Below are 12267 nucleotides of genomic sequence, written 5' to 3' on the forward strand. Positions count from 1 at the left end.
GTTTGCTTTAGTGGACAGAGTTATGAGAAGCGAGGATGGTGGTATGAGAACGTGTAATCCCCATCTATCTGTATCCAGACACTCACGAGGGTTAAAAAAGATTTAGCAAAAACAACGTGCTGAAAAAATGTCCGGAGAAACAAGCTACGGACAATCAAAAGTGTCATCCGTGCTGATCCAGACTTATTAATACATACTAGAAACTTCCAGGCAGGTGTGTTGAGTTAAACTCTGCACTAGACATATACAGATTTTTTGTAATAAGCTCTGGTCAAGCTCAGACACAAACTTAATAACTTAATTATTTACACATCACTGATTGTTGTTTTACCACCAAAATGACATCACTTCCTGAGGATCATGTCATTAACAAAAGCCAGTTTTTTAAATAGGTGTGTTCGACTTGAAGCGGCGCTGCGCAGGCATAGTTTGTATAATTTCAAAACACTTTTGATAAGTGAAACACCTGGAATATTTCTTAATAAAATGCCAGTTTTTCTTGTTAGCATATAAATGGAAACATCTGTTCAATCAAACCAATACTGAAAATATTCAAATTATCACTTATCTGTGATGATTGTGAAAACTAAAATGACTGATTTCATATTTAATACAATATATCAATTGCTATGATGGGGACATGGACATTTACTGAATAGTAGGAATGACCCACATTACAAATCAAGGATTGAACTGTAATAACAACACATTCCAGATGGTAAAAGAAGAGCTTAAAAACACAAAGCAGCTGCTGAAATATGTTTATGAAATCTGAGCGAATGCGACTGTTTAGTCAGAGTGACTCTGAAGATTGAAGTATGAGAAACTGAAGCACAAATGTGTGTGTGTGTCGTTCGGAGCGGTTCTTGGAGCACAACAGTTATTCCTGAAATGGTGTTGCTTTTCATAGTTGATCATGTGATAATCAAATCAAAAGCAAACTAAAGTCATCTATCAAAGGTAGTTCCTCACAGGAGTTTGGGGAAATGTGCTAATGGATATTCTTGGGTTTGTTCCAATCAACACGCCTCAATCAAAACATTTCCTTGACTTTTAGGTTTTGTTTCCATTAGAGCTTCTGTTGAAAGTCTACGTTCAGACTGCAGACAAAAGATTTTTTTATTTTTCCCTCGTATGCGACTCTAAGTTTTTTTTTATAACAGTGTGAACAGCACAAACCACATGGAAAAGGATCTTTTCGATTGTGATTTGGGTCACACTTCCATATGTGGTCCTAAATCAGATAAAGATATGATGTTTCAATGCTATCTCACGACCAATTCGTACGAATTTGTACGATTTGTCTAAAACCACGTGATGGGTAGGTTTAGGGGCGGGATCAGGGGTAGGTCATTCGTATGAATTCATATGATTTTGGCAAATCGTAAAATATGTACGATTTAGCAAAAAACTTACAAATTCGTACGAGTGAGGTCGTATGAATTGGTACGAATTAGCCACCTCGTAAAATTCGTACGAATTGCCATGAGATCGGGTTCGATGTTTTGCAATGCGACCGCAGTCTGAACAGTCATATCAGAATTCATGAGACTTTAACAGCACTCTAGATCAACATTCATCACAATTCTAAAAAAATAACGAGAACAGCCAAACAAACAAAAGTAATAAATCAAAATTGCGCACATTGTGAACGTAGCCGGCACATAGATCTTAAAACGGCAGTCTAAAATGTCATACTAAATATCATTGCCGGTAACTGAAAAGAAACTGAAATAAAATAAAATATGAAATATTAGATGAAAAACCCTAAACTTAAAAAAAAGATAATTAGAAAATCAGAAATGTTGCCTGGGCAAGTAAAAGTTGAAATAAAAATAAATAGAACTAGTGCTGGATTAATCGCATCCAAAATAAAAGTTTGTGTGTGTTCTGTGTATAATTATTTTGTATGTTTAAATACACACATATGCGTGTATATATGTGTATGTGTATATGTTTATATATAATATACATTATGTATAAATGTAAATATATATACACGCAAATATTTCTTTAATGCTGTACATGCATATGTGTGTATTTATATATACAAAATAATTAGACACAGTACACACATATATTATGTAAACATACTTTTATTTTGGATGCGATTTATCGTTGCTCAGCACTAAAAACAACCTAATTGACAAAAGCACATAACAAAATGATTAAAACTTAAACTAAGATTAAAAATTCAAAATGTGAAAATAAAAGCTAATTCAAAGTAAAATAATAACAATACTATAATAGTATATAAATAATACTAAAATAACACTTTTTGTTTTAATAATTTTATTCAAAAAAGTGACCAGAACAACATGAAACATATTAATGTGACAATTCACTGAATACTCAATCAGAAGCATTTAGACACTAATATGATATCAAACTAATCTCTTTGAGAAGCTAAAAATATGCAGCTACTGAGCAAATCAAAAATGAGTGACCCAAATTGTTCAGATTTTGCAATAGATGCATATACTGCACATTTACTATCTATCTATCAGCATATTTGAAAGCTGCCACTTAAAAAAAAAAAAAAAAAAAGTTTATTATTTAGATTTAGCAATATTTTCCCTGTTGCAACCATTAATTTTGGGCCAAAATACCTAGAAGTATCACTTTCTATTGCAAATATGGAGGGTAGTAGACTATACTTTGGATTGTGTGTTAGAAGTAAACAGGTACTGGGGGACAGCCGGTGGAGCCACTCTTATTGCAAAAAAAAAAAAAAAAGATGGGAATGGAATGAAAAAGCATGGCAGTAATGTCGCTTTTTTTCCCTTTGGCAAGCGGAGTAGAAGAAGCAGAGGAAAAATATCATTTCCCCCCTCCGATGAATTCTAAGCCAGCTGGTTTGATGCACCGGGGCACACAGGCAGGTGGCAGACACAAGCATCCATTTGAGAGCTAATGCAGCGGCGGCTTGATTGACAGCCAGCGTCTCCATATGATGACGCAGGGGTTCAGTCTAGACTTCACCCAGCTCGGCCTGGCACTCGCTCAGCTTTCTCCTCACCTCATCAGTCAGGGCATGCTCTGTCCCGTGGGTCACCTTCATGATGTCATAGGCCTGAGGAAGAGAGACGGTTGAGTTAAACCATTGTCATATGAAGGAAGAATGATCCTATCTATCTATCTATCTATCTATCTATCTATCTATCTATCTATCTATCTATCTATCTATCTATCTATCTATCTATCTATCTATCTATCTATCTATCTATCCATCCATCCATCCATCCATCCATCCATCCATCCATCCATCCATCCATCCATCCATCCATCCATCCATCCACACATATCTATCTATCTATCTATCTATCTATCTATCTATCTATCTATCTATCTATCTATCTATATATCTATCTATCTATCTATCTATCTATCTATCTATCTATCTATCTATCTATCTATCCATCCATCCATCCATCCATCCATCCATCCATCCATCCACACATATCTATCTATCTATCTATCTATCTATCTATCTATCTATCTATCTATCTATCTATCTATCTATCTATCTATCTATCTATCTATCTATCCATCCATCCATCCATCCATCCATCCATCCATCCATCCATCCATCCATCCATCCATCCATCCATCCATCCATCCATCCACACATATCTATCTATCTATCTATCTCCATCCATCTATCCATCTATCTATCATCCACACACTTTATTAATTCATATTATATTATTAAAACAAAACTATTGATGCCTTTTCAAATTTATGTCAGCCATTTGATAAAACCAATAAGGGCTATTATTCTTTTGCCAACAATCTCTAAGTTTCAAGATAAAACCTTTTTTTTGTCCTTATTTCCCATTTGCATACAGCCGTCTCTGACTGAGTTTTGCAACACAAAATCTAATGGAACATCAGCAGTCAGACGGTAAAGCCAGTGCGGAGACATCCATACCACCGTTTAGACAACAATCTGACAACTGTGAGCTCGAGCGCAGGGCAGAATACAGCCGATCACCATCCAGGGTCTCATTACAGTCCTGATCTCTCTGGAGTGTGTTATAGGGCCAAAGATCAACTGATAACAGACCTGTGTGAAGCTCCCGTGAGCCTCCTTCAGTCGGGACAGGTAGTGCTGCAGCTTCCCCACGCGCAGCAGCTCCACCGCTCGCGACGGGTGAGGGTCGGAGAAGTACAATCTGGGGGACAAACAACGTTATTTAGAGCATTGGCAAAATCAATGGAAACAATGGGAGCTTTTAAGTGGACATTTTGTGGTTTTGTGTTTAAAGATCTTGGATACTGTCCAGATGTAGGTTCAAACTCTAGAAAGAGAGTTTCATGACCTTCTACCAGAGATATACACACACTCGCCATGGGACTTGAAATGCAAGATACCACAATTGTAGTGCAATCTTAGTCCTGGAAGATCGACTACACTAGAATATAAAAAAGATTTACAGTCTATGCTAAAAAAAAAAAAATTGCTTGTTCATTGAAATAGAGCTGAAATAAAATAAAATATAAATATTAGATGAAGACCTTCATTTTAAAAAACTTAAATTAATTGAAGTAATACAATTATTAATGCTAAAACCGACATAAAAGTAAATAAAAGCTAAATAGAAATATGTATAAGAAACTAACAAAAGTACTAAAACTGAAAATATAAAAATAAAAGCCAATTTAAAATATTAATAAATACTATAAATAGTTTAACACTGCCTTAAATAACAATTACATGCCGAAAAAATATATATTTAAACCATAAAATACTAATTTAATTTATTAATTTAATAATTAATACAAATACGTTTAAATATAAATATTTTATATTATATAAATTATATAAATATTTTTAACTGACGATATTATTAATAAGTGCTGATTTGCAGATTTGACACACAGAACTTTTTTTTTAAAGTTCTGATATTAATAAAAACAAGTTCTGATATTATATGCTTCTAATATTGGCTTAATCATATGCCAATAATTAGAAACGTATTATATAATTATCAATATGGTCACCAATATATGATATACCATTATGGTACACATAATCGTAAACTTCTGGTCACACCAGGGAAACTGTATTAAAGAAATGTACTTTAAATCAGCATCTGCAAGCAAAAATAATAATGTTTGCTAGAATAAAAACACCAGACGACTGATGTTATAGGAAAAGAAAAAACAACAACAATCTGATCCCCTGTTATATTCCATCTGTCTCAGAAAAAAAAAATCATCATTTATTGTATAACATTTTATATATTGTGTTTGAGCACATGAGATTAATAGAGATGATCCTGGCAGGAAACATGCTGACATCAGCATATTCCAGGATGTTCCCTGTCGGCAGCGCAAGAAAGAAAAGCCTTTATTCCACATTTCCCATTCATCCGCACTGAGCCGAGGGGCAGTAGGCCAGGCTTATGGGTGATCCTCTACGCTGAGATGGGCGAATCAGAGAGAGGCTGATTGTCTGCCGCTCTAAAACCAGGACATAAAGTCACAAAGCCCTCTTCTAGCAAGACAGTGCAGAGGAAGATAAGAATATATGAGGATTTTGAGTGTTTCCCAGGACACGGTATATGAAAACATCACTTGCGACCCATTTTACTTCAATAACACAAAGTATTTTCAGAATTTCATGTTCATTTCAAGCACACATGCTACTGGGTTTTGTTTAATTTGTGTTCTGATTCATAACTCAGTGAAGCTGTGTAGATTCATCTTCATGGCCTTGACTGGCTTTCACTTAAAGGTCAAATCCTGGACAGTAAAAGCAATGATGAAGAGTGCCTACAGTTCTTCAAAACTCTCAGTTTTTTTCTTTTCTTTCTCAGAGAAGCTCGGTCAATGTCTGGACACACGTTTATTGTGAAGTATCCCTCTGCTGGGATTCCTCATGACAGTCTTCATCAGTTTTTATTGGCGCGGGTCACGTGTCCGCCACTGTCAAGGTCATCCAATAGCAGAGATTGATGCTCTAAGCTCCTCAGGTTCGTTTTAAAGACCCTGGTGATTTTGTTAGTTGTAAAAATGTCTAGAAATATCAGACCCTTTAAACGTTACAATAAAAGAATGAGGATTCAAGTTTTACAAGGACAAACACTTGAAGGCACGTGAAGGAATTTGATGGATGTGAAACTAAATTCTGAGAAAAATTAATACAACGCTTCAGATCTGAGATATAATCTATCATCCATCCATCCATCCATCCATCCATCCATCCACCCCCATCCATATCTATCCATCCATCCCCATCCATCCATCCATCCATCCATCCATCCATCCATCCATCCATCCATCCATCCATCTATCCATATCTATCTATCTATCTATCTATCTATCTATCTATCTATCTATCTATCTATCTATCTATCTATCTATCTATCTATCCATCCATCCATCCATCCATCCATCCATCCATCCATCCATCCATCCATCCATCCATCCATCCATCCATCCATCCATCCATCCATCCATCCATATCTATCTATCTATCTATCTATCTATCTATCTATCTATCTATCTATCTATCTATCTATCTATCTATCTATCTATCTATCTATCTATCTATCTATCTATCTATCTATCTATCTATCCATCCATCCATCCATCCATCCATCCATCCATCCATCCATCCATCCATCCATCCATCCATCCATCCATCCATCCATCCATCATGTATATATATACACACACACATACGTATATGCAATACTGATGTTTCCCTTGGCAAATAGCAAATTTCAGACATAAAGTGAGTGCAATAAACATTTGGAAATTAAATTTTTCTGTATTCTTCTTGCTGAAAATACCATTAATTCTTTGTAAGTAGGAATCAAATGAAAAGAAATGTCATATTACCCTAAATTACACCAGACTCGTTGAGTCTATCATATACAAACAGAAGTGATTTTAATTAAAAAAACAAATCACATTTACCCTTAAGCGACATTATGCACATTATTTGACTATAATAAATAATATAATAAATGGGCCTGTTGATATACTGTATACCAAATGAGAAGACAACCTCAATGAAACCTGCATGTATTCACTTTTATACAACCTCAATGAAACCTGCCAGTTAATGAAACGTAATCGAATTTTCACCAATTCTCATCAAATAACAATCTTTGAACGACTACATCGGCTCGACAAACTTGACCACTGCACAAAACTAGTGTGTTTCTGTTGAAGTCCTCTATCCTCCATCCGTGGTCTATCCTGACCAGCCGCGCTACAGACCATCATCAGTATCAGAACGACACTTCTTGTTTCTGTAGCAACAGCCAAAGGAGGGGCGAGCGCCACAGCGACCTGTTAACTCTCCCATTAGTGTTAGCTCAGCCTTTCTGTTCATCTCCACGCTGGATCATTACCAAGAACAAAGAGCTGCGTCTCTGCCGGGACCACTTTGGAGGAATATTAAATTGTGATTTCTATCTCCTCAACTTGTTTGGGAGCTGTAAAGAAGTGCCGCACCCAGGAAAGACAATAGCCTTTATCATTAATCTACCCGGCAGACAATGACAGCGCATTAACAAAGCCCTGGCACCGTAATCTGCAGCTTGCATCTCCATGCTTTAAAAGTGCTTTTGTCATGTGACAAAATCAATCTCAAATAACTCTCTCTGAGCAGCAGTCAAGTCAACGTGAAGGTTGTTTGTGCGGTGCTGATGCGAGTTTATGCAAGAACGCATGCAAAATTATCAATGTCTAATCAATCACTGAGCCTTTTTTCACATTCATAAAGGCATTTGTTGAATACACGTGCATTTCTAAAGAAAAGAAAAAAACACAACATTAGTTGCTTCATGATAACCAATGCATTATTAATGGACAACATTCTTAATATTAATGATAACTGAACTATTGTTCATGTTCATTGATGACACATTATCTAATGTTAATGTAACACTTTACAATAAGGTCTCATTAGTTAATGTATTCACGGACATGAACTAACAATGAGCAATACTCTTGTTACAGTATTTATTAATCTTTGTTAATGTTAGTTCATCACAATACAATCGTTCATTGTTTGTTCATGTTAGTTCATAGTACATTAACTAATGTTAACAAATAAAAAAATATATTTTAATAATGTATTAGTCAATTATGAAATTAACATTAACTAAGATTATATAAATGCCATAGAAGTACTGTTAATTTGTAGTTGTTGTTAACTAACTAATAATGAATCCTTATTGTAAAATGATACCAATGTTATTTTCTAAAACCTGTATATAATATATATATATATTAAATACATTTATTCCAAGACCAAATTAAATAGGATATGTGTCCAGTACAGCTCAGTCTGAAAGAGCAATATTGGATTAACCACTTTCAAAATTTCTGGAATGTAAAAAAAACGATATATTATGCAATTATTTATTTTATTAGGCAAACGCCATTACATAAAAAGAAATGGGCTGATTGCAAATCAAATGTCTTACATTTCAAAAAAAAAAAAAAGTTTTACATGTTTATTTTACGTTTTTTTCTGGCAGCTAATGGTATTAAAAATGACTATAATCCACTATAATCTTATTCTTCAATTAATGCCGTAGTATAGGCTATCAATTTGGCGACCAATGGCAGATGAGGAGGAGGGATCAGGAAACCTGTTTGAAAACAGTCACATTCTTGCAATGCCATTTGCTGAAGCTAGTGGCAAAGAAACAACACATTTCACCTTAAAAACTAAAACAAACTTTTTTGCAGCTCATTTACAGGGTCCGCTTTATCTGAATTTTCCACACACGTTGGATTTGGCATAGGTTTTATGACGGATGCCCTTCCAGCACTGCGAGTCACACACACACACACGCACGCACACACACACACCAGTTTGGCATGTAAAATCCACCTAACCTGCATGTTTTCGGACTGTGTGGGGGAAACCGGACCACTAGGATGAAACCCATACTGACACAGTTCCTGGGCTCGAACTGAGGACCTTCTTGCTGTGATGCGACAGTGCTACCCATAGAGCCACCACGCCGCCAAACTTAAAAAACTTAAATTAAATGACCCAATAAGCTTCCTCAGTTTAGAAAGACCAACCCTTGAGCACTAAAATTGTCTGAAAAACAACAGTCATACAGGCAGAAAGGCTTCTTTCTTGTATAATGTTGATATAAGAATCTTCTGGATCTCTTTTCCATGACCCTTTCTCCTCCTCCGGAGCATGGGAACATGCTTGGCTACACCAGAGTCACACTTTCACCTACATGACTCACAACATTACCTCCCGCTCACCTTTATATCGCCTCTAACTGCCCCGTCTCTCATCCGTCCACCTTCGACTCCATCTCTGAACCCTCACACTAATAACAAAGCCCTCCATTACAATCCAGTCCTGCTGGACCCCATCCCTTTCCCTCTGCACGCCACAATGCTTGGTTTAGTCAGCGCCCTCTCTGTTACCCAGACTCCCACGCTGCGGTCTCAGTGTCACCAATGCCTTCCTGGGCCTCCGGAACGTTCCGGCAGCTTCTCAGTACTGTGTGTGGCTCTGTTTTATGAAGCGATGCTGTAGGTGCCCCCAAAACAATCCCTCTCACACATTTCACACCCATTTCCCCTCTGAACCGCTGACAGCCGACACATATTTTTTGACCCTGAAAAACCGAGGAGCCTTTTAATTAAATCACTGTGTTGTGTAGCGAGATCGGGTTCGCTTTGACCCCGGCCTACACTCAATTCTAAGTGAAGTGAAGTGGATAACACGCTCTAGCGATGAAGTTCTGGCACCGATTCAGCAGAAGTTTAAGTTTCCAATCTTTCTTCTGAGTCATGACAGTGAGACGAGGACAAAGGAAGTTCTTCTACCTCATAAAGGACACTTCAAGGAAGCTGTCAGTGCAACTGAAAACCGATAATATCAGCGGTTGCAATAATTCAAGACGTTTTTTAACACTTTACAGTAAGGTTCCATTTGTTACCATGAACTAACAATGAAAACTACTGCTAGAACATTCATTTAATGTTAAATTCAGCATTTATTAATACATTATTTAAAACAAAAGTTGTAGCTGTTTATATTATTTAATGGACCTGAGCTAACATGAACTAACAGTGAACAGATGTACTTTTATTAACTAACGTTAAAGTCAACATGAAATCAAAATGGACAATTCTTGTGTTTTTGAATGGAAAAAACTTTAATTGCAGTGTTTGTTATAAATTATTTATCTTATGCTTTATTATTATTTTTTATTATTTTGCCCTCATAATCTATAATCAAAATAACTTCCCCTCCCCCTCTTGCAGTGACATCTCTTCTCTTTTGATGATGCGTTTACTGGCGCGAGGGCGGGGCAACCTGTCACTCACATGAGATCGACCAATAGCAAACCACAGCCATCCAATCAATTCCCGCTGGACATTCCCGTCCTACTGTACATTTTGTCTCATTCCAGAAGCCGTTTCACTTGGATATACATCACAATAGGGAAGAAAAGACTATCACAACTTCATCCAGACTTTACCAAAGATGAATAAATACTGCAACAAGTGTATTACTCATAGTTATAATATGGCATTAGAATGTCAACTAATGAAACCTTATTGTGAAGTGTTACCAGAACATTTTTTAAACATCCACAACATACTGTATATTTTACAGGTTATGTGTAATATACAGTGGCCCCAAAAAGTATTTGGACACTTCCGAGCACTTAAAATGACAATTGAAGTGAGAGTTGAACCAACTTTGAACAGTTTATCCATTGTTTAATTTAAAATTGAATTTAAAAACAATTTAAAATCTACCAAGTGACGTGATTTTTTTGCTTGTTTCTGCTACCTTTCTTTCCAACAAGCAAAACTTGCTTTTGGTATTCTGTTATATAACACAATGACATTCATACATTTTTAAGAGTGGCTTCAAGTACATTTTTACGGCAAACGTCCATGAAATAGCCTCTATCTGAAAGTGGCCTCTTTGTCTTTCTGCTTGGCGATGAACAGAACTGAAAAAGTCTGAGGTAAAAGCAGTACGCACAGCAGAAGAGACTCTTCATACATATTTAAATATAACAGCCCTGTTTCATACAGCTTCTACGAATAGAAACATGCATCACTGAAGTACTGATGCAGAATCCTGGGATTTTCTTTACACCACCTGTTGGTGTTTTGGAAGTAGGTAAAATATCCATATCAGTAGCAGCTCATTAAAAATAATTCTGCTTTAATTGGCATGCCTGAATATATAAAGTGGAAAAGATCTAGAAAAGTGTGCACATCCGACCAGAGCTGAGTTCATGAGCAATGTAAATGTCTGCACACTGATAATTATGCTCAAAAATGTTTTATTCAACCAGCTTGCAATATTTTTTGCCAATGTGGCTTGATAATAAGTGTTAATCGTCCCCTATGCGATACATTGAGCTATGGAACAGGATGGGGTGCTGAGAGACTCTGTCAGACGTCAGAAGGTACTCGCAGCTGAAACGCCCCAGGTCTGCTGCTTTGTGCTGAGGAGAACACGACCGGATCTGCATAAATCAACATCTGATAACAGTGGTGAAACTGTGCAAATGCCTTCTAAATGCACATTTGCCAACACTGTGGAAATGAATGTGCAATTGCATTCAATTTGCAAAAATTATTGTAGTGTTTTCCTTTTCTGCTGCAACCTCACATACTGTATAGTGGCTTCAAGATGTCATGTTCACATGTATTTACATAGTGCTTTATAAAATACAGATTCAATGCCTACTTCCATATACTGTAGTAGGTGAAAAATGTGCCGAGTAGTAGGTCTGAATTCATAAATCTAAAGTACCCAGATGACCCCGGCAAGATTCTGAAATGCACATCCGATGGACACTTTACTATCCCATGAGGCCTCGGGAGAGGATATGTGAATGGAAGTGAAGCGACGCAACTGACACCATAGGTCACATGACAATGACAACATGCGGATGCAGTATGTCTGAATTTAATTTACACTACACACATTTATACAATATAAAACATACTTTTTTAACAGTGGTTTCAATCAAAATTTAGTACCTAGTATACAGTATGCGATTGTTTCAAAGCAGCTTCACCCTAATAAATAGGTAAACAGAGTTTCTATATACACTAACTCCACGATAGGGTGTCTGGTTGGACCCTGCAGGCCTCCTTCCCTTTACCTCTATACAGATAAAACGTTGTCGGGATAATTTCGGTTTGCGTGGCTACGGAGACATGACAACAATTTCTGAATTATACATTTTTAAGGCCTAACAAGTAGTTTGTTGAGGTTTGTTGACGTACGGTGTT

At 36.5% G+C, this 12267-nt stretch overlaps 1 protein-coding gene across 1 annotated transcript in view; it reads right to left on the reverse strand.

Moving 5' to 3' along the window:
- Window positions 1-2082: 2082 nt before the first annotated feature.
- Window positions 2083-12267, reverse strand: part of smyd3 (SET and MYND domain containing 3) — a 164810-nt gene continuing 154625 nt past the window's right edge. Inside the window, exons 11-12 of the mRNA XM_079633873.1 lie at window positions 4067-4175; window positions 2083-3073 (exon numbers count right to left, since the gene is read on the reverse strand). Of these exons, the coding sequence (XP_079489999.1) occupies window positions 2972-3073; window positions 4067-4175 (211 nt within the window). The 3' untranslated portion in view covers window positions 2083-2971. The remainder of the gene's footprint in view (window positions 3074-4066; window positions 4176-12267) is intronic.

Source organism: Phoxinus phoxinus (assembly GCF_949152265.1).
Source record: "Phoxinus phoxinus genome assembly, chromosome: 13".
Lineage (NCBI taxonomy): Eukaryota > Metazoa > Chordata > Actinopteri > Cypriniformes > Leuciscidae > Phoxinus > Phoxinus phoxinus.